Raw genomic sequence first — 23,715 nt, 5'->3', positions numbered from 1 at the left:
ATCAAAGAGGTTTAAACCTCTTTTCATATATCGATCAGAACAATAACAGTTGATCTGGCATTTATCTATTTTGCCCTAAATGAGGATTATTACAGTTGTGGTAAACACCAGCTTTAAAAGTCTAAAAGTCTAAGGGGAAAATATGTTTACTATAGTATATATTTACAAATGCACTACATCATAGGCAGCATTGGAAATACTACTCAGTATATGGTGTCATACTAAATGCTGCCACCAACAGGATTGGAGTGGAACAGCATGGAAGGTTTGCCTTCTTTTAATTGCCTTTTGTAGTTGTAGCTGTTGTCCAAGCTAGTGTTTTTGTCTCCCTTATGATTTCAGCCTTTTCAACTAATGTGCTTTTCTTCCTCTGGCTAACCCAACAAAGTACGCTAAACCCACCACTAATGGCGCTATTGAAGTACTTATGAATGAAGTGCTAAATTGACGCACACAAGTTCGCTTCCTGCTTCCCGTTTTCTGCCTTGTAAGCTACATGTTGATCCTCCATCTTTCCGCAGCCTCAGACTCCAATCAGCAGCAAAACCCGTAAGAGAAAAGCTTCCGTGGAATCCTCTCCCGGGACTTCTTGCACCTCTTCCCCGCCACTGAGTCGTCGACCACGAACTGCCGGTCAATTTTATAAGGTTTGTGTATGATGCATTCTGCCAAGTAGCAATATGTTAGGTTTTGTGGTTGTAGTATGGAGTGGCGTACAACTGCACCGCAGAACTGTTTCAAATATTTCAGTTGCCTTATTCAACAAAATACTAGAAACATCTCTTGGTATGATACAACGCAGTTCTACACGACTGTAAATTGTAAATAATATATATTGTGTCACATGATACAGTATTAGGGCTGCACGGCGTACGAGTGGTTAATGTGCAGGCCTCACAGCTACGAGACCCAAGTTCAATTCCACCCTCGGCCATGGAGTTTCTCTCTGTGCATGCATGGGTTCTCCGGGTACTCCGGTTTCCTCCCACATTCCAAAAACATGCTAGGTTAATTGACGACTCCAAATTGTCCATAGGTATGAATGTGAGTGTGAATGGTTGTTTGTCTATATGTGCCCTGTGATTGGCTGGCGACCAGTCCGGGGTGTACCCCGCCTTTCGCCTGAAGACAGCTGGGATAGGCTCCAGCACCCCCCCGTGAGGATAAGCAGTAGAAAATGAATGAATGACACAGCATCTTCCCTCCGGGATAAATAATCCTACTTTTGGATGAGGACATTCATAAATTTATTGGAAAATCAAATCCTGTATTTCCTCAAATAGTTGCCATCTTCCAACGGACATTTCAGTACTGACCGGTGGTTGTGCCGCAATGTGAGCGTCCATAATGTTTATGTTCGGGAGCGATTCCTTGCATTTATTCAATTTTGACTGACAAACATAACATAACTATTAATGGGTATGTGCTTATTTTAATTAACCTTTTAGGTGCTGTTCACCGGGGTGGTGGACGAAACCGGTGAGGAAGTGCTGTCCTGTTTAGGAGGCACTCTGGCTAACTGCGCCGCAGATATGAACTGCCTGGTGACGGACAAAGTGCGCAGGACTGTCAAGTTCTTGTGTGCTGTGGCCAAAGGAGTTCCCATTGTCAACACACAGTGGCTGGAGATGGTTAGTATGGTTTTAAAAGCCCAAAAAAATGGTGTAATATTTAAGTGAGACAGTCCTCTATATTGTTTCAGAGCGGTAAAGCCGGGAGTTTTCTGCCTCCTGAAGCCTTCATTGTGCAGGATCCAGAGCAGGAGAAGAAGTTCAGTTTCTGCCTGCAGGAGTCACTGAGGCTTGCCAGCAGTCAGCCCCTCCTGCAGGTACTCTCACTCACCTCTTCCGTTGATTTGTAGGATTTCACACAAAAAGTAACACACTAATTAGTAGAAAGTCAAATTTACAAAGATTTTTAAAGTATCCGAGATGAGCCAGCTCTTACTAGAATTAAGTACAAGAAGCACTCTGACAGTGGAAGTTGTGTCTTTTTGAGGTTATGTCGTTTTTTTTAAGGCAGCACGGTGATCGAGTGGTTAGCGCGCAGACCTCACAGCTAGGAGACCAGGGTTCAATTCCACCCTCTGCCATCTCTGTGTGGAGTTTGCATATTCTCCCCGTGCATGCGTGGATTTTCTCTGGGTACTCCGGGATCCTCCCACATTCCAAAAACATGCTAGGTTAATTGGCGACTCCAAATTGTCCATAGGTATGAATGTGAGTGTGAATGGTTGTTTGTGATTGGCTGGTGACCAGTCCAGGGTGTACCCCGCCCCTTGCCCGAAGACAGCTGGGATAGGCTCCAGCATCCCCATGACCCTCGTGAGGAAAAGCGGTAGAAAATGAATGAATGTCGTTTTTCTCAAGTTGATTGCTTTGACATTTTTAAGTTAATTGTGGCAGAATCTAGCTTTCATCACAGCATTCCCACCATGTGTGTCACGGCAGGATTTTGCATTTTTTAAGTTTAGAAAACTAGTTACACTGCAAAATGTTTCCCAACTGAAATGTTGTGAAAATAGCTTTAGCAAGGAATCTTTTGGTTTCAGCTTGCAGGATTTTATCCAGTCAAAACAACCTCCAGTGTATAGAATTACATTAGCATGCATTTGTCCTTACACGGCTCATTTATGCAGTCGGAGCCAGAATTCTAACGCAAGATGTAAACCGAGTCAAGTCTCTGAATCCTCCACAGCCATGTGCTGTGTCATCTAAAGGAGTTGTTCAATATACCGGCTAAAAAAAGAAAGCTTGTATTGATCTTTTGTGCAGACATTCCAAAAGATCCTCATGCCACATTTTTTGCCTCATCTCCTCCAGGGATATGCGATCCACATCACTAAGTCAGTGAAGCCAGAGCCGGTCTACATGAAAGACATCATTACCTGCAGTGGAGCCACCTTTCTTCCCAAGATGCCGTCTTCCTACAAGGTAAAAACAAGCCCTAAAAAAATGCACAGTATACAGCATAGTGACACTTCATCATCAAATCAGTGGAACCTCTAAAGTCCAACAATCCTGAGGTCTTTTTGAGAAGAACCTCTCAAGAGTTTATTCAGCGTAGCTGTGCATGTTATACTTAATCATTACTTACACGCCAGTTATCAAAGCTAAGAGAGGTTGTTATGATGCTTTTACATATGACAGTGGTTAACTTCTTTTTACACTTCCGAGACCATTAGAAATGTTCTAAAAATACATACATGAGGTAAATTTGTGACGTAAATGACCTTGATCGTCAGGCGACCAGTCCAGGGTGTACGCCTCCTCTTGCCTGAAGTCAGCTGGGATAGGTTCCAGCATGCCCATGTGATCCTAGAGGATAAGCGGCATAGAAAATAGATGGATGGATGGATAAGGGGGAAAAAACAAGACTTTTTAAAATTACTACTAAAATTACTAAACTAAAATTTGGAAATACCTTTTAATTCTGAAAATATTATGAGAAATGCTCTAAAAATATAAGTAAAGTATAAGTAAATTGCTAAAATATAAAATATTTGTAAATTGCTAGGGAAAAAATGAAGTATGCAAGTAAAATACATGTAACAGCAATTCAACCCTTAAGATTTCTCAGCCTGGTGATGTCATAATATGCAAATTAGATTAGTGAATTTATTCCCATCACAAACTTTGAGTCATACTGATGATTTTTCCCATTTACAGTATGCTTTTATCTCTAGCCGTTTTCAAGCTACACCCGTTTGAAACAGTTATATCAAAACTGAATATTTTCTTGAAAAAACTGTCGCATGAAGGTTTAATTTAAGAAATATACTCAACATTATGACACTCAAATTTGTCTGACTGTTTCTGACACTTATATTATTACTTTTATTGTCATGCCCCTTCCTACGTAAAACATGCCTGTCCAGTTATTAAAGTTTTTATGGCGGTGACAGTTTGACCCTGTTTACATGATTTACCATGGGAAAACATATTCCCCCTCAGGGCTTCACTGTAGTTCTAAATGGATGTCTAAAACTGTTTATTTTCGTGTCCCTCCTCAGCCTAATACTGTTGTGATCTCCTGCGAGGAGGACTGGCCGCTGTGTCGCGCCGCCGCCTTGGCATCGTTCCCAGTCGTCTCGGCAGAGTTCATCCTCTCTGGGATCCTGCAGTACAAACTGGACTTCGACACGCACAAACTATCGGGCCCGCTTGATACCCTGCAGCCTGCTACAGGCGGAAAAGGGCGGAGCAGGAAGAAGACGTAGCATCCCCGATCAGGAAGTGACTCAGCCTCCTCCTCGAGCATCCCTTTTACTTTCAAACCTACCATCCCCTCCATCCTGTTGACAAGTACTTACGTACTTAAGTACTTTTTAAACAAGCATTATTTATACCGTGCCAGATGGGACTAACGACCTGTTCATTATCCCTGTCCTCTCTGCCCCACCTCAAACGTTCAGAGCAGGAATTAACATTGCTTAACATCCGTTTTACTGGAGGCTCGTTGTAATCACACGTTGAAGCGCGAGTGTATAAATCATGTTTACCAAACAAGGGGTGGATTTCGGCAAGCTCTCGACATAAGAAGTGCCTTTTTATACACCAAGATGATGATGATAATGAAGATAGCAGAGTGTCCACAGTCTCCATTCACCACCACCAACTAGCTCCATTAAGGCCCCATGCAGTCCTATTAACCATGTACGGAAGCCGCGCAGCCGAGGAGGCTGACGCTGCTTCCTCATCAATATCTTATGTAGTTTGTCCTTGCTGTGCAATCATCCAAAGCCTTTTTAACTGCATACGTCACTCCCCCTGTTTGCGGATGTGGCAAGAACTGCACTCTTACATGTATCACTATCATCATCTGCCTTTTAAAGAAAGACGTGTGAAGCTTCCAACCATGCATCTACGTATATGTCCACCTTGCAACTGAAATCATTAAATAGTTTCTGTGTCTGTCTATCATATGTTGCACTGTGGAATATATAAGCAGGGGGCTGGGAGATATAAAATTAAGCAGGATATAGGAATCTACCGGCGACTTACGTATCTTACTGGTTAATGTATAAAAACAGAAATATGACCTGCCTTTTTTGTTTAATTTAATCTTTTTTTTGATGATTTTTAGTTTTTATTTTTAGGTTAAGGTGCGGCTGAACGGCATTTGAGTGGTTAGCACACAGACCTCGCAGCCAGGAGACCAGAGTTCAATCCCACCCTCGGCCATCTCCCACATTCCAAAAACATGCTAGGTTAATTGGCGACTCCAAATTGTCCATAGGTATGAATGTGAGTGTGAATGGTTGTGTGTCTATATGTGCCCTGTGATTGGCTAGCGACCAGTCCAGGGTGTACCTGACGACAGCTGGGGTAGGCTCCAGTACCCCCGCGACCCTCGTGAGGATAAGCAGTAGAAAATCAATGAGGTTAATGGGCTCTAGGTGAATCTAGGATATATTTGTATATAATATGTTTTTAGAAGGGTGGCACAGCGGTCGAGTGGTTAGCGTGCAGACCTCACAGCTAGGAGACCAGGGTTCAATTCCAGCCTCGACCATCTCTGTGTGGAGTTTGCATGTTCTCCCCGTGCATGCGTGGGTTTTCTCCGGGTACTCCGGTTTCCTCCCACATTCCAAAAACATGCTAGGTTAATTGGCGACTCCAAATTGTCCATAGGTATGAATGTGAGTGTGAATGGTTGTTTGTCTATATGTGCCCTGTGATTGGCTGGCCACCAGTCCAGGGTGTACCCCGCCTCTCGCCCGAAGACAGCTGGGATAGGCTCCAGCACCCCCGCGACCCTTGTGAGGAAAAAGCGGTAGAAAATGAATGAATGAATGAATGAATGTTTTTAGAAATCTATAGGAAGTATGAAATATGTTTAACATGCAGTATTGTGTTTTATATGTAAGCACTGTTGCACATTAACATTAATTTAATGTCATATTTAATATTTGTATTATGCTTTTTTTAACCAGTCCAGCGTGTACCCCGACTCTCGCCCGAAGACAGCTGGGATAGGCTCCAGCACCCCTGCGACCCTCGTGAGGATAAGCGGTAGAAAATGAATGAATGAATGAATGACATCATTCAGTTGATCCATTGACATTTAACTAATTTAGCTTCTTCCAATTTCATTTGTAAACATCTTTCCATAATGACGCCACAATCGAAACGAGCTCCCGCCTTAATATCGACTCTGTTTTCGGGTCGTGTCACACAAACGTGGGTGTCGTGAAAGGAGGGAAGGAGAGGGGATTGGTTTGTTGGTGTCCGATCTTTCCCGACAAGAGCCGAGTGTTTCCGAGTGCTCGGCATATTTTGAACGTCTTCCAAATGTTGAGCCGGAGTCGCCGAGTGCAGCCGCAGAAGCAGTAGCATCTCTTGAGGAGGGCGAGCCGTGAAGTGGAGGGAGTGGGAGAGAGACCGGGAGACCCACGTAAGCAGCACCGCTGGACTTCCTCTGCAGCCTCCTCCAGCATCCTGCATCATCGTCATCATCATCCAGACTGCCTTAACGAGGTATGAGCCGGTTCTCTTCCCCGCTTATAGGTGCTCATGTTCGGTTGACTTGTCTTCAAATGTAGCCGGTGCGTGACGGGTTAAATTCTGCAGCTTTTTCACGCCTTGTGCGTGTGTCTGCTGTCCCGGGCCCTGGAGGGTGGAGGGGACGGGACGGATTGGACTTTTTTTTAGAAGATTGGGACGTTGAATTAATGGTTTATCATATATTAGTCTAGGTGTTGTATGTTTTGCAGTGTTGTTGGGTGTAATTACATCACTTCTCCCTGATTTGCTTTAAAAACATACAAAAATTATTTTCAATTGTTAATTGAAATTATGTCCAATTCACTAGGTACACTGTAAGGAAAACAAATGTTGCATTTATGTTGTTAACAATACATATTTTGTGTAGTGTTTGCATGCATACCCAATTTACATAGTTACAGAATATAGACATATAGTATATACTAAAGTAATATATGATTTAAACAAAATACTCTCAGGTGTACCTGTGAAGGTGTCGTCCCTCGATTAGATGTATACGTTTAGAATAATGCTCACACTGTATGTTTCGGAGCAGCCGTGACCTCCTATAGTGTTTTAGTGTTTGTGTATATGTTCTGTGAAGTCTTAAAAGGCTTAACAGCCTCCATTAGCTGAGAGGACGCTCCATCATCCTGCCTCACTTCCCCCTCGCTGCCGCCGCCGCCGCCTGTGTCGCCACCACTGCAACCCTAGCCTGCAACACTAACCTCATAGCACTGTTGGCTATATTTGCAGCACCTTATAACGCATCACTGCGTGAGTGTGTGTGTGTGTAACCGTGCTTCAGTTTGGTCAATAATAATATACTGGGTGTTAATGACTCTATATTGCCCCCCCCCCTCCTACTCCTCCTCATCCTCCTCAAAGTGGCTGATTTGACAGAATGTGACAGGTGCAAGGAGCCTGTCTCATCCTTTAGTTCATCACTTTCACAGCTAGCTCGCCCTAAAAATCAACCTTTTTGCATGCTATATGTTGATTAACCCAACACTTTTTTTCCTCTCTCCTGCTGCATTCTCCACTCCGCGAAATCGGAATATTGCGACCACATGAAAAGAAACTCATTCTACTGTATGAAAAGAACTGAAATATTATGAGAATAAAGGCAGAATGAGGCCGCACAGTGCGTTTAAATGAGGTACCACGTGAGGTAAATTGGTTACTCTAAATTGTCCGAAGGTAGGCCGTTTGTCTTTATTCTGCTCTTAATGTTACATAATTGTAGTAGTTGTGAGCTGTACATGTACACACTCCATATTAAATGCCTTCTCCCCATTTCTAATAGTCAGACACAGAGCCAGACTAGCAAGCTAATGTTATGGTAAGCTAACTAGCCAGCCTTCACCTTGGCGTGCTTCCCTCTTATAAAAGAGAAGATTAGATAGAAGTTAATTGATTTAAAAAAAAAAATACCACTATCTCAGACTGTTTTGACCGTTGACATTAGCAGCAACCTTCTATCAAGTAAGTCAGACATGTTGGGAAGTACTACATGCTAGCAGAGCTAGCGCTAACGTTTACTTCACTCTTATGCTATTCTGCTGCTCACTAACATTAGTAGTTTTGAGATATAGAGCACTGGGAAGTTTATTACAATTCTAGAGAGTTTTCCGTGTTTACCTTGACATTTGTTTGCTCCACACGAGTAAAAATGTTTCTCTCTGCCGTGTGTGGACAATGTCCGCTTCTGATTTCTTTGCCACTAATGTGCTGGGACTTGCTAAGCCAATCAGATGCGTCCGTGGGTGGAGCAATGCAGGACTCAGTATTTGTAAGGTTAAAGACAGTCAGTACAATTCATTCATTCATTCATTCATTCATTTTCTACCGCTTATCCTCACGAGGGTGGCGGGGGTGCTGGAGCCTATCCCAGCTGTCTTCGGACAAGAGGCGGGGTACACCCTGGACTAGTCACCAGCCAATCACAGGGCACATATAGACAAACAACCATTCACACTCACATTCATACTTATGGACAATTTGGAGTCGCCAATTAACCTAGCATGTTTTTGGAATGTGGGAGGAAACCGGAGTCCCCGGAGAAAACCCACACATGTACAGGGAGAACATGCAAACTCCACACAGAGATGACCGAGGGTGGAATTGAAACCGGGTCTCCTAGCTGTGAGGTCTGCGCACTAACCACTCGACCGCCGTGCTGCCCCAGTCAGTACAATTAAATCTAATAATTTTATGACTTATGACATGCTTATGAATCTTTTAATTGATTCGGAAAATGCTGCCCGGGATGTTATGGACTCCTGTTTCCATGCCAGTGTCGTATTAAGCAGAAATGACCTGTGATGCTGGTGTTATGTTCCTCTTTAGATAGCTAACTAGTTCAACAGCACCTCTATTGGTTGAAAGCAAGTAACCAACTGCTTCAAGACACTGAATCAAAGTGATTATCACAACCATCCCTTCTTCCACTTTTCCATTTGTGGGGTCAGACAGAGGTAGCTTTGTACACACACACACACACACACATCAGCAGTCACTAAAGGCATTTCCGCCTCTTTAAAGCGATGGACAATGATCTGCCTGTGCTTGTAGATGTTTTGAAGGAACACAGGCTTTGATTATCAGAGTCGGATATGGTGGATGGCGTTAAAGAAGGAAGGGAGAGCGATGAAAATAATAATGGAGGACGGGTGATACGGAACACACTGTGTCTGGCCACTGTGGGGTACTTGAAGATGTGAGAAAGGCAGATACAAGTGGGAAGAAGAATGATGGAGGCCAAAGGAGGGCATGCATGCATGCATGCATTGAGGGAGGCAGGGAGAGAAAATGGCAGATGGTACATTTGTTGTGCTTTGTGTGTGTGTGTGCTTGTGCAGCTTCACGCCCCAAAGGATGGCTACGGTGGGCACATCGGTGTGGGCACTGCGTGTTCACTGAGGTGGACCCCTTGTGATGTTGCACACTCAGCATCATCACAAAGCAGCCAACAAGTCACTCCGCCGCTACCGCACCGCTTTAATGAAACGCCTATGGCTGCAGGCGACAATTGTTCTGTCTGATGACATTTGCATGCAGGATTAATGATGACCCCAGTGAGTATTTATTTAGCAGTGTGTACCAGGGAAGCTCACAAGTGCTCAACACAATCCGAGGCCTTCTTAGAGCTATTAATGTCCATCATCAAAATCACTCCCTGGAGCCCGCCGTGGTGTAATGGTTAGCGTTTCGGCCTTGGGTTCGACTCTCCACTAGTAAGCACCATCGCTATTTGTCAGGAAGGGCATTCGGAATATAAAGGGCTCGAGCCAAAAATCAGTATGCGGATCAAAAAGATCAACTGTGGCGACTCCGTAATTGGGAAAAAGCCAAAAGAAACATTCATTCATTCATTCATTTTCTACCGCTTTTCATTTCCTCACGAGGGTTGCGGCGGGTGCTGGAGCCTATCCCAGCTGTCTTGGGGTGAGAGGCGGGGTACACCCTGGACTGGTGGCCAGCCAATCACAGGGCACATATAGACAAACAACCATTCACACTCACATTCATACCTATGGACAATTTGGAGTGGCCAATTAACTTAGCATGTTTTTGGAATGTGGGAGGAAACCGGAGTACAAGGAGAAAACCCACGCATGCACGGGGAGAACATGCAAACTCCACACAGAGATGCCCGAGGGTGGAATTGAACCCTGGTCTCCTAGCTGTGAGGTCTGCGTGCTAACCACACGACCGCCGTGCCGCCCTCCAAAAGAAACAAACATCAAACATCATTCAATGGCCACTTCATGAAGTAGGAAAATTGGACTAGAACTAACTTCTGCTATTACAAGAAACACAAAACAATGATGATTGCTTTGTGTTTTTTCCATGCCGTAGCTAATTAACTAGATAATAATGTGGTATGAACATTTCCTTTCAATAGTTACTGTCGAATCCGGAGATCGGGAAGACCTGGGTTCAAATCTCCGCTTGGGTATCTCTGTGGAGTTTCCATGTTCTCAACGTGCGTGGGTTTTCTCTTGGTACTCCGGTTATTAAAAAAAAAACTCAGGGCGAGCTTGTCGACCCACTGGAAATTGCAGGGAGTCAATATAACAGTCTGACGGTGTCATCTTCCTAAGAACACTAAACTCATCACACAGCAACTTAACACTAAAAAGCTGTACCTAATAAATATATACAAAGTTTTAAAATAAAGTTGTATTTTGGTTGAGCAACGCATTTCATTGGAGGACAGGCAGCATAGTAAATGGATTGACGACAGAGGAGCCCAGAGGGAGGCTGACGTCATTGCAGTGCCTCAAATGAATGCATTGCTCAAGACAGAATGCATTAGGGGAAAACTTTAAAAGAGTTATTTTCATTTTAATCTCATATTGGTACGTGTTTTAATGAGGTACACCTTTTGAGTGAATTTGAGTTATATTGTTATATACGTATAATAACCTCCTGCGATTTGCAATGGGTTGACCAACTCATTGTGGGTGCACTGATAGCTTATATTTAGCACCTGCCAAAAAAGAAAGCTACTGTTTACTCACTGATTATTGTAGTATTTCTGAAGTAAATATTCAAATTTAGCCATAAATATGGGAGGAAGCCACAGAGTTCAAAGGTTAAATTAGATTAGATTAGTGCTTCTCAGTTATTTTCTGTCATGCCCCCTAAGGGACAGATTTTTTTTTTGCACCCCGCTGATTTGAAATACTGAAAACTGATCATATTTATTTAGTAGCTACATTTAAATATCCATATTCAAGCTCTGACACTGAGACTTGAGCATTTGTTTTCAGCAGAGGGATCTAACGCTGCAGTAAAGTAATGATATTACGTCTCCTGTTGTTGACCTTTCTTCTTCACTGAGGATCAATGTCCCTTTTTTTTAGAGTACATGGCCATATTTGAACAATGACTCAGTCTCAGGACATTAGAAATGATATTTAATCTTAAGACTGGGCTTTATTTGATCCGTCTTGCTTTCCACTTCCCTTCATTTGTGATGCTGCACAATGTAATAATGCACTTAGAATGCGGTTTATGTCACAGTGTGTGGATGCTCTACCATCATCAGGTGATGTCATGATATTGGATATTTTTCTCCTACACTGCTGAATGTTTTTTAATGTTCTAACTACCGTATTTAGCTACAAGAGAGCAACAATTATCTCTTAGTTCAACACATTCATAAATAATCAGATTTGGATTATGTCCTGTTTTTTTTCTGTAGGTACCGTATAGAGCCAGGATGAGGACAGCCAGTGTGGTCACACTCACTTTTCTGCTTGCCACAGGTAGGAAAGAAAGAGATTTTCAGTATTTTTCCCACAGGAAACATTGGGAATAGGAATTGCAATTGTAAAACTTCAAACCATTGCAATAAAAGCTATATTGGACAAATACTTATAAATGTATCAGTGCTCATGGAAAACCTATTCAAATTTGACTGATACTAATTTTTGAACCAGAATTACTGACTATAAAATGAATTCATTACTTAAATATAAATAAAATATTTCAAGTTAATGAAGATTAAAAAAAGGTTTATGTTTTTTTTAAATGTGGATCAAAGCTTCTGGAACCACTGACCTACAGTGTATTAATGATCTGGATGCTGTTATTGTTCACTACTGCTACACAGGAAGCTAAATAGCTAGTCACCAAGAATGTTCTTTGCTCTCTTCCCTAGTGTTTTGGTACACAATTTCAAGCCTCCAGTTCAGCCATTAGCTTGAATTTCATGAAAAATAAAATTAAAATAATTCGTAATTTGAAGTAAGTGAACCAAAAACTAGATAAATAGATAATAATTAATAATTTAAACAATAACACCCATTTTTGTTGTGTTTTTGAAAGTTGTAAACATCACTCATACAATATAGTACATCCTTTTCAGAATATTTTTGTACAATCGACTTTACAGACTCCATTGTACTTGTAAAGATGGTATCTTTTTCTTTCCATTGTAATGTACTAGCGTGTTAGCAGTGTAAGGCTACAACAACATAGCACTCATTTTCGGTTATCACATGGTTTGTCTGGTATCAGGCCAGGTATCATGCATGATACTGGGCCTGATACCAGACAAACCATGTGATGATCTTATGATCACATACTATTTAATCATGAGCTTATTATCACATACTATTTAATATTTACTATTATACTAATATTTACTATACTATTTACTATTTAACCGCTGACATGTTGACAGAGCACAGACGGCAGCAAAACAAACGCTGTGTGTTCACGCTCGTGCGCTGTTCTCTGATTGGTTGTTTCACGGGCACGATACCAGAGCAGCGCGCTCTGAGTGGACAGCTACGGGGGCTGATACTGGACATGGTTAAACTCTATATTTTATCAGTATCACTGCCCTGGGCTTTGACACAGTATCATTTCGGCCTTTTTCCCGTATCATTCATGGCCGGTTTCTAGGGTACAGGGACAATTAATACTGTAGTATGTGATAATGTACGTTATTTCCATCCACAGTTCTGTCAGTCTCTGGAAAAGGTAAGTACGACAAGCACGTACATTCCCTTGTGCTTTACTATGCAGTATCTTCTGTTGCTGTGTATTTTGACAATAATGACTGTGTATTGACCTTTCATCCCTGCTTGGAACCAGTCAATGAGGAAACTATAAAGTTGTTCCACGGTGAGGATTTCCACATCATGCTGCACGCCCACAACCTGGAGGTGATTTTTCACAATAGGTCGGCTCCACGCTCCCCGGATGTGGTCCTGATGCGGGGCGGCCAGGTGGTCAACAACAGGGCCAAATTTAACACCCACTTCAGGTACCTTATCATCGACGCTGTGGGCGAAGGAGAAGAGGGGGTGTACACCGTAAAGAACCCAGATAACCCAGAGGACGTCAGACGCATCACTCTTATAGTTCGAGGTAAGGCTGACCTTAAGCTCATCTAGCTAGGGTTGAGTCATGTCCATGAGGAAGGAAGTTATTAGTTTATAACTTAAAGCAACTACACAGTGGTTGAGTGGGTAACATACAGGCCACGCAGCTTGGAGACCCGGGTTCGAGTCCCCCCTCGGGCATCTCCAAGTGGAGTTTCCATGTTTTCCCTGTGCGTGCGTGGGTTTTCTCTGGTTTCCTCCCACATTCCAAAAACATGCTAGGTTAATTGGCGACTCCAAATTGTCCATAGGTATGAATGTGAGTGTGAATGGTTGTTTGTCTATATGTGCCCTGTGATTGGCTGGCGACCAGTCCAGGGTGTACCCCGCCTCTCACCCCAAGACAGCTGGGATAGGCTCCAGCATGCCTGTGAATGATTGAACTTCAAAGCTATGATTTGAGCGTGCAACAGTAGAGCAAACAAGGCCACGCAGCTTGGAGACCCGGATTAGATTCCCCCCCTCAAGCATCTCTGTGTGGAGTTTGCATGTTCTCCTCGTGCGTTTTCTCCGAGTACTACGGTTTTCTCCGACATTCCAAAAAGGTATGAATGTGAGTGTGAATGGTTGTTTGTCTAAATGTGCACTGTGATTGGCTGGCGACCAGTCCAGGGTCTACCCCGCCTCTCGCCTGAAGACAGCTGGGATAGGCTCCAGCACCCCTGCGACCCGAGTGAGGATAAGAGGTAGAAAAATAGTGAATGAATGAAGTTGCACTTTTATAAAAAAAAAAAGTCCTAATATTACAGTATTAAAGCACGGTGGTCATGTGGTTAGCGCGCAGACCTCACAGCTAGGAGACCCGTGTTCAATTCCACCCTCAGCCATCTCTGTGTGGAGTTTGCATGTTCTCCCCGTGCATGCGTGGGTTTTCTCCGGGTACTCCGGTTTCCTCCCACATTCCAAAAACATGCTAGGTTAATTAGCGACTCCAAATTGTCCATAGGTATGAATGTGAGTGTGAATGGTTGTTTGTCTATATGTGCCCTGTGATTGGCTGCCGACCAGTCCAGGGTGTACCCCGCCTCTCACCTGAAGACAGGTGGGATAGGCTCCAGCACCCCCCGCCACCCTCGTGAGGATAAGAAAATGAATGAATAGTAAAGAAGTTGTGTTTTTAAGAGGAAAAAAAAATATCTTAAGGGAATAAAGTTTATGTTAACCAGAAATGAAACTGATATCTTAGCTAAAAAATGAATGGAATAGTCTCCAGCATGCCCGTGAATGATTGAACTTCAAAGCTATGATTTGAGCGTGCAACAGTAGAGCAAACAAGTGAGGGAGATGATAGGTTTTACTTGTTCGATGCCCATAAACAGGCTCCAAACACATATTACTGTTAACATGAAAGAAGACACAAAAATAAGCAAAATGGGAGATGAATTCAAGCATGGAGGGCAGCAGTGGGTTGAAACCAAGCGTGGATAAAGGCGGCCGTAGTGCAGTAATATGTGGAAGCTGTGCCATATGGAGTGTGTGGTGTGTTGCCAGCTGATGAGGAGGTGTGTATGTTTGTTGTGATCGTGTGTCTTCTCTCCGTGGAGCTGCCAGCTAGTAATTATGCAGCTCTTTAAGCAACAGCCCACTCTTCTGCCTTCCCTGCTGTCTTTACTTCCTCCCTAATTCTAGGACTGACATTTCTGGATCAGTGCTCCCTCACTTCTTGAAAATCTGTTCCCTTTTTTTTTTTTTTTTTTTGCTGCATCTGTCAAGCTTTTTCCACCCCTCTTCATTCTCTTTCTTGCCTCGACTAGTGATGTCTTACTCTGTCACTCGTTCCTACTTAATAGCCAGGCACTTTGCTGTACACTGTAATTATTCACCCTGCTTCCTTTCACTAAAGTGCCAAAAACTCTGCTTTTACTTCCTAGATTGTACTAACGAGCAGACCGTTAAATATGGGGAAAATTACCGTATTGCACTGTTGGGGGTGACGGCCCCCATCACTTTGGAGTACAAGCCCAGCGCGGTGGAGGCCAACCTGACAGCCAGGTATACTCCTGTTACACCTGACAATATAATGATAATAACGTCAGACATGTCTAAAGTCCAGCCAGCGGCCATTTGTAATCTGCAGCACATATTTTCATGTACTATGGCATGATCTAAGTATTATTATTACTACTACAAAATGTGTTGTACCTCAATATGACAGGTGTACTCTGCTGTTTACTACTGACAAAAGCGAATCAACCTTCTTTTGCAGACCCGCCCTTGTGCTGCTGACAAGCACGGGCGTGGCCAGAGAAGGCTACCAGGGTCGGATCAGCGTCAATGAACACCATGTCCTCCTGAAGACAGCGACGGGGGCGGACGAGGGTAGCTACACCATCAGGGACGCCCGAGGCAGTATCAAGAGGAAAGTTTGTCTCCAAGTCATCGGTGAGTGCAAAGTAAAAGTGATGACACAATCACAATGGCGCCATTACACTCTTATTGTTATGTTGTCGTCTTTCCCGCTGGCCGTAATGGCTTCCGAAAGCGGTGATGGTCTCTAACAGCATAAAGTGATTCGCAGCAACGTGCGTCCTGGCTGAAGCGTGTGATGCGTGGCTTCATTTCCTGTCATCTCATGTGCCCCCCCCCCCACATGTTTTGTTTCAGAGCACCAGAACTTTGAGAACCTGCTTCATGGGGAAAAACTGAAAATAAACCTGATACTCAACAGCTCCTTGGTACACTTGTACTACAGCCCTGATACTGACCACACACCCCGCCTGCTCATGGATAAAGGGGAATTTACACATGTAATTACCTCTTTTTTTAATGTATTTATTATCATTCATTATGGTATAATAATGTGTAGGAAAAATATCATATTATTAATTCCAAGACGTTTTTGTGACGACTTTTTAAAAATTATATCAAGAAAAACATCTAATCTGAATCGTATTTGCTTTGAGGACAAAGCTGTAATAATACAAGAATAAAGTTGTAGTTTTATGAGAAAAAATGTTGTAATATTACAAGGCTAAAGTCTAATGTTTACAAGAAAAGTCCCATTATAACAGTGACATGATGGGCCAAAAAAAATAGTTTTATGAGGAAAAATTATATTTTTTATAATATTATATATGATATATATGATATATATGATATATATGATATATATATATATATATATATATATATATATATATATATATATATATATATATATATATATATATATATATATATATAATATTAAATATATATATATTAATAATATTATCAAAATTTCTTCTGGCTGCATGCTGGATGAACTTCTGGCTGCATGGCGGACAAGTGGTTAGTGCGCAGGCCACACAACTAGGAGACCCGAGTTTGAGTCCACCTTCAGCCATCTCCGTGTGGAGTTTGCATGTTCTCCCCGTGCATGTGTGGGTTTTCTCCGGTTTCCTCCCACATTCAAAAACATGCTAGGTTAATTGGCGACTCCAAATTGTCCAATTTGTCCATAGGTATGAATGTGAGTGTGAATGGTTGTTTGTTTATATGTGCCCTGTGATTGGCTGGCGACCAGTCTAGACTGTACACCGCCTCTCGCCTCAACTGGGATAGGCTCCAGCACCACCTGCTGTCCTAGTGAGGATAAGCGGTAGAAATTAATGAATGAATGAAGTTGCACTTTTATGAAAAAAATGTCCTAATATTACAGTAAATAAGTTGTGTTTTTAAGAGGAAAACAATTTATCTTAAGGAAATAAAGTTTATGTTTACCAGAAATTAAACTGATATCATAAAAACATAGGTATATCTCAGCTAGAAAAATTAAGTTGTAATGTTATGAGAAAAAACTCATAGTATGGGAATTAAGTGACATGAATAGCCTGCACGGTGGACAAGTGGTTAGTATGTTGGCCACACAAAAATTCCTTCACTCATTCATTGTCTACCGCTTATCCTCACGAGGGTCGCGGGAAGTGCTGGAGCCTATCCCAGCTGTCTTTTGGGCGAGAGGCCAATCACAGGGCACATATAGACAAACAACCATTCACACTCACATTCATACCTATGGACAAATTGGAGTTTCCAATTAACCTAGCATGTTTTTGGAATGTGGGAGGAAACCGGAGTACCCGGAGAAAACCCACGCATGCACGGGGAGAACATGAACACAAAAATGTATTTTTTAATATTCTTGCATTGGATCTCAATATGTATGTAATGTAATCAGTGAGCATATACGCTGTATAAAAAGAATACATGTGGTTTGACTGTAGGCCCAAACAGAGCTGGGCTTTGAGGGCCGCCTGTCCTTGGAGGGCTCACAGGTCATCTTGGAGAAGGTCAAGCGTTCTGATGAAGGTCTGTTCAAAGTTACTGACATTCTGGGATTCCCTGTGTCCAACGTCCACTTGGAACTCAAACGTAAGAGTCAACCGATTTTGTCAGGAAGTACAAGAAAAAAGTACAAGAAAGTTCAGTTGGCTTATTGACTTCTGAGTCTTTTCTTATTGACTCTTTGCAGCCTACAAGTTGGAATCTCTTTATGTGGCCATCATCGCCCTACTGGGCCTGCTGGTCTTCCTCCTGCTGGCCTGCCTGCTGTCCTGCCTGATCAAAGTCAAGAAGAGGGCCAAGAGGGCCGCCGCCTTGGAAAAGATTGCCCAGAATGCTGGCAAGGAAGACGAGGGAGAAGCCTTCAGACAGGTTGGACAGACTGTTTAAATAGCTGGGGATGCTATTTATCTTGGCCTAAATGGGGAGAAAAACAAGAATATAGCAGTGAAGTCACTTTTTCTTTGTTTTAAACAAAAATAAGTATAATTGTTGGGAGAAAAAAAATTTTTTTGGACTAATAATAGGCCATAGTCATAGTGAGGGAGCGATATTTGAACCACGTTATAGTGAGGGACTATGAATAGAAACAATAATAAAAAGGTTGAATGTAAGTATTTTGGTTTCATTTTCATTTCAAAGGTGGTAAAGAACATCACCAAACTTAGCGAGGAATCCAAGCATTCCCAGGCGGACAACACAGAGAAATCTCAGAGCACTGAAGTGGACATTAAAGTAAGACGTTTAAGGACCAGGAATCAGGAATAATTAATGTATTCCCAGGATTCTCATCTATTGATTTTATGGATACAGGGTCTGGAGGTGTCTTCTAAAGAGGTCGGCATTGGTAACCTCGATACCAGTGATTCCGGTGTTGGTTTTAACACCGCTCTCCCCCTGGACACTGACACTGACGCCCCGGACCAAATCCCTGACTCGGAGGCTGTGAGCATCTCTGTTCCCCCGGAGACCAAATCACCGGCCGCTATGGAAGTAAAAGCAAGCCCACTAGCTGAAACCAAAGCCGTCCCCGAGATCAAGAAGACCCCCGATCATCAGTCAGTTAACTTGGACGTGCCCAAACCAGCAGACGTAAAACCCAGTCCAGCCTCAAGTCCGGAACCCATGAATGCCGTCAGTCCAGCTGATCAGAAACCTGCTGCCACCCTAAAAGCCACCAGCCCGGCAGCACCAGAATCCAATAACATTCCCTTTGCAACTGATCCAATCGAGAACTCCGTGCCGACACCACCGGAACCCGTCCCAAATTGTACGTCATGACATTAAGTCCCATCAAATAATCATCCTTTTACTACATTTAATAACCACGTCTCTAATTTACCAACACAGGCACACCCGAGCCAGGCCCGGATCAAGCGGATCTTATCGGAGGTACCGCCTAAAAAGAGCGAAGTGAATCCGGGGTTGAACCAAAGTGGGTAAATACGAAGATCCCACCATCACCACCACTTTAGAACTATAGGATACCCTACAAATACCCAAGGGGAACCTCACCCTGCAGATCATCACCGTGCACCATCACTTTCTAAACCAACAGTGCAGAGCAGTGTGTAAAGTTATTAATATCTTAAAGTTAATATTATTTTATCTCACAGAAACCTTTGGATTGTTAGACATCTAAAGTGGGGTACACACACGTAGAGTATAACCCATGTTTTAATGACGAGTGGCAGTAAAGTGCCGAACATCTAACCTCGGTGTATTAAATATTGAACGTGTATATCTGGAAAATGTTTATTAACATATATTTGTATCATTTTTGGAGCAGATAAGGAAGTTTCAATTCAATTTTATCATCGTTCATATTGTTTTTATGTGTGTGCCCCGCTTTAGCTGCACATTTCTTGCAGCCTTTTATCTTTTATAAGATGTAAAAAGAAAAGTGCCAGACTGCAAATGAAATCCTTTGCAGAGTTTACAATTACAAAGTACACATAAGGTATTTCACTAAAACATCTACTATTTGGCCTCACCGTAACACTGAATGCCTATTTACTTACTAGCATGCAAAATATGCAAAACAACAACAACAAAAAAAAGCAGCTCTTTTTTGATGTCAACATCACCCCACGTTAACATGATATGCAATCACATTTACCAAACAATATGTTATGTAGAACTTTCAAACACAGCCATTATACCATCGCCACTGTTAGTTAAATGCTGCATTCACGGCTACTGGGAAATAGGAAATATTGTGTTTTTACAGGACTGTGATTAAACCTAATATTTGTTTTTATTTATAACAGAGTATGGCATAAATAATGAACAAATTACACAAATATCTCTATATATAATATATATACATATATACTGTATATTGATCACTATCTCTCATGGCACCGTATCGCTATACCAACAACAGATATTGATTGATTACCATGATGTCAGTCGCTTATCACTTATTGAGTGTCCTCATTTAGTGTTTTCCCGCAATTTTATCACAGAAAAAAAGTGGTGCACTGAGATATGATAATATGATATGATATAGTATATATAATCCTTCATATTTTTTTGAAGAATGCATCAAAAGTGTGTTTTGTTTAGTATTGTAAATGAAATATGAAGGTCATGAAGCCATGTTGTCCCGTTTCCGATAAAACCGCAGTCATCGCTAAGCCATGCTAGGCCGTTGTTGTTTACACGCTTGTACTATCCAATCTAAAACACACCTCAAAGGATGCTGATTGGTCTGTTGGTTTTTTGGGTGATCAATTACAATATTTGTTTTATTATTTTTGTTATTCCCTTTTACTTGTTGTTGCTTCTTTTAGGCTTTATTTTTCTTTAAAAAAAAACCCAGACAAGTCATCCTTTATATTGTAACTCAGGGGGTTCTCAACCATTTCGACTAAAATAATTATAGTTTTTCAGTTCCGCCCCTTTAAGATGTATTCAAAAAGCATAACAGAACACACAAATAATTAACGACCCTCCATTAACGCCATTAATGTATCCATTAGTGCCAAAAAAATACAAATACATGCAGTTTATGCGGGTGACAAAGGCCAGTGCTTGTATATTACATAATAACACATTATTTCTATATTGATAATGACTTCTACATTTGACCTGGCTCAGCCCTGACCACACCCGACTGGTTGGGAACCCCCCCCCTCCTGCAAATGACCTATTCAATGTATCCAAAATAGTATTTTGTCATCGCTCCAGTTTATCCAGTTTATTCAGTTAACACAATCTTGCTCCAGATATGTGTGTAGTCATGTGACTAACACATGCCTCTACCTCATGAAAAAATAATGACTGTCCGATTTGGGTGTATTGATATTGATATTGACCAAAAAAAAAAGGATTAATAGTAGAAGCACAGAAAAAGAACAATTATAGATCAGTGAAATACGGAAAGTAAGAAAGAATATGAGACAATAATTCAGCATTTACATACTAAAGCCATAATATTTACCTGAAGGTTCCTAAATACAAACTGATCGACTCAAAAATATGTAATACAAATGGTGCCTCTATGCTTAATGGCCAACTGTGTTCTATGAATGGACAAAAGCCTCGCATTCTGGCTAAAATTAACTAACTAATTAATTAATCAGTGGAACAAAGATGCGAACACACACTCCAGCCTTGTACATAATGCATGTGTAAAAGCCCTTTATTAACCCGCTAATTAAATTTTGTGTATGGAATGGTTATTGTATCATACTAAAAAAAAATAAAGAAGAATTAAAATTTCTCACCAATCGGAATATTTAAAAATATCTCTCTCTCATGCTATACTATACCAACTAATACACACTAATGCATCAAGCTGATTTAAAAGGTAAGCAATGACATGTATAGAGTCTATATCCGCTGTTTTCAGGGTTATCTGATATTATTGCAAGCTTGCTCGCAGTATTCCCATGTTGTGTTCAAATGTACCTGATGCCACTGAATGCAGCATGGCCACAGAAAACATGCAGGCTTTTTTGTCATCGTACACTTTATATACAGTATATGTGTGGGTGTGTTCATCACAGCAGTGATAAAGATGTGTGTGTTTTGCCTGTAATACATGCTTGTGTTTAGTGCACTTTCATCTGTGTGTGTGTGTATGTGTGTGTGTGTGTTGTGTGTGTGCGCGAGGTGTCGATGTGTGTGAAGAAAAGCAAGTGCTATGTTCCACAAGTTATGAGTGTTAATGTGCTCACAGATGTAAAAAAAACAACACTAAATGTTGTTGTTTACTTTTATTTTTAGTGTTGTCAATGTATTGGATCGACGGGCTTCTTTTCTGTCTGTTACCGGTGTGTTTACGTACATATTACATAATACTCACAAGCCAAAACATAAGGTACATCTGCAATTTTCTGGGGGTAAAGTTTGCACCGATGACCGCCATATTTGGCCACTACATGTTCTAGACCAGTGATTTTCAACCACTGTGCCTGCGGCACACTAGTGTACCTTGAGAAACCGTCAGGTGTGCCGTGAGGAATTATCCAATATCACTTTTTATAGTTAACATTGATTAATCATCATTTGCAAATATTATGTCAATAGCCATGAATATATGGACCCAAATATTCCAATTGCGTTTGGTATATTTGCTCAAACGGAAAGAATTGAACAGGGGTGGAATATTCCTTTAACCAATCCAATTCAAGTATCTTGTACCCGCTCAAACGGAAATTTGTCAGGGTGCGTTCTTCTTCGTGGTGTTTTTCTTCTTCTGTTGTTTATTGGCGGTTGGCAAGCAGCTTTCGTGTGCATTACCGCCATCTGTGAAACAGAATCTGAACCCTTCTATACGCCATTCACAAGTCCGGTTTTATTAAAAAAGAAAATATACATCTATATAAAACATGTCCTGAGTTTAATTATAAAATATTAGCAAGATTGATCCCGGGTGCGTTCCTTCAGCGCATGCGGATATGATATAACGTAACATGCAACTCCAGACGTTCTTCAGTTTTAAAAATGGAGGCGAACAATCGGCATTGGACTGCTAAGCAAAGTTTGTTTTTGATTCAAACTAAATTTTAAGACTGGACAGAAGAAAAATTGACAATACAGAGTTATTCCAACAAGTGAAAGAAAAACTCGGGGAAACCGGTATCACGTGACGTTGATATTTACGTTTTACCGCACATGACCCATTGACTATTCTGTTTGATTTTCACGGTGCATGTAAACAAGAGATTGGAATATTCCTTTCCATGGATACCATTGCTTCCCGAAAGGTCATTTGGAAAACGTGGCTACTGTCGAGTGTCTGTGGTGTAAAGACTGGCAGAGCCATGTAATATTGGTCCGTGTGGCAACACCTACCTTGTTCCTCCGATAGACTTATTGATGCACATGTGAAGTCATGGTGACATTTTGTAACATTTTTGGATAGTGGTGTGCCAGATTTTTCCAATGTAAAAAACGTGCCGTGGCTCAAAAAAAGGTTGAAAAACACTGTTCTAGACAAATGGACACTGCCAAATTGTGAAGACTATAGATGTAACGAAGACTGAATCAACAGTGCCTCTGCTGGTTGCAGCCAAGTGGTGCACTCCATCTTGCCCACCATATAAATAATTTCATATTAAAGGTCCCCTATTACAGTATTTTCACCATCCATCCATCCATCCATCCATTTTCTATACTTATATCTATGCCTCAACAATTGACGGAGATAATATCTTTTGTTGCTCATAAACAGGCTTTGGAGACGCATAGTAGGGGGCCTTTAATAGTACCATGTAGCAGATATTAATAGTAGCAGGTTGTCTTTATTTTTCTCAAGCTGCTACGCCAACCGCTAAGGTCCTCTGCCCCCCCCCCTCCCCCCAGAGAAGGTGCTGCTATAGACCCTGAGAGAAGCGTAATCTGTTGTTGTCATATTGTTTCAAGCTATTGTTTTCCCCCCCCTGCACTAACACCACACAACCACTGTTGTAAAAGCCAATACACTATACAGTATGTGTGTCTGTTTCTGTACGAGTGCTGCAATGTCCATATGTTGTAAAAACAAACAAAAAAATCTTTATATCTTGACTATTTCATGGCTTCAGAGAGCACCAAGAATAAACAGGCAATTATGA

The 23,715-nt window shown here is 41.7% G+C and overlaps 2 protein-coding genes and 1 long non-coding RNA gene across 4 annotated transcripts in view; 2 read left to right on the top strand and 1 right to left on the bottom strand.

Annotated features, from left to right (window-relative positions):
• mdc1 (mediator of DNA damage checkpoint 1) overlaps window positions 1-4,937 on the top strand; it is a 13,634-nt gene extending 8,697 nt beyond the window's left edge. For both annotated transcript variants that reach the window (XM_058052962.1, XM_058052960.1), the window contains exons 8-12: window positions 522-647; window positions 1,449-1,631; window positions 1,703-1,828; window positions 2,823-2,933; window positions 4,013-4,937. In XM_058052962.1, the coding sequence (XP_057908945.1) occupies window positions 522-647; window positions 1,449-1,631; window positions 1,703-1,828; window positions 2,823-2,933; window positions 4,013-4,219 (753 nt within the window). In that variant the 3' untranslated portion in view covers window positions 4,220-4,937. The remainder of the gene's footprint in view (window positions 1-521; window positions 648-1,448; window positions 1,632-1,702; window positions 1,829-2,822; window positions 2,934-4,012) is intronic.
• LOC131105144 (uncharacterized) lies at window positions 2,630-8,207 on the bottom strand. Its single transcript, XR_009119882.1, has 3 exons — window positions 8,127-8,207; window positions 3,233-3,317; window positions 2,630-2,926 (listed from the first exon to the last, which is right to left on the bottom strand). It is a non-coding gene; the product is annotated as an uncharacterized LOC131105144 (long non-coding RNA).
• On the top strand, window positions 6,197-23,715 carry si:dkeyp-77h1.4 (uncharacterized). The gene is made up of 12 exons (XM_058052963.1): window positions 6,197-6,479; window positions 11,698-11,761; window positions 12,963-12,983; window positions 13,098-13,373; window positions 15,259-15,379; window positions 15,594-15,769; window positions 15,992-16,134; window positions 17,593-17,740; window positions 17,841-18,022; window positions 18,293-18,385; window positions 18,464-18,920; window positions 19,001-23,715. The coding sequence occupies exons 2-12, from the start codon at window positions 11,716-11,718 to the stop codon at window positions 19,051-19,053; spliced, it is 1,716 nt and encodes a 571-aa protein (XP_057908946.1). The 5' UTR covers window positions 6,197-6,479; window positions 11,698-11,715; the 3' UTR covers window positions 19,054-23,715.

This window comes from Doryrhamphus excisus, chromosome 17 (genome assembly GCF_030265055.1).
Source record: "Doryrhamphus excisus isolate RoL2022-K1 chromosome 17, RoL_Dexc_1.0, whole genome shotgun sequence".
In the NCBI taxonomy this organism is placed as follows: domain Eukaryota; kingdom Metazoa; phylum Chordata; class Actinopteri; order Syngnathiformes; family Syngnathidae; genus Doryrhamphus; species Doryrhamphus excisus.
This window is presented reverse-complemented; position numbering and strand designations above follow the sequence as displayed.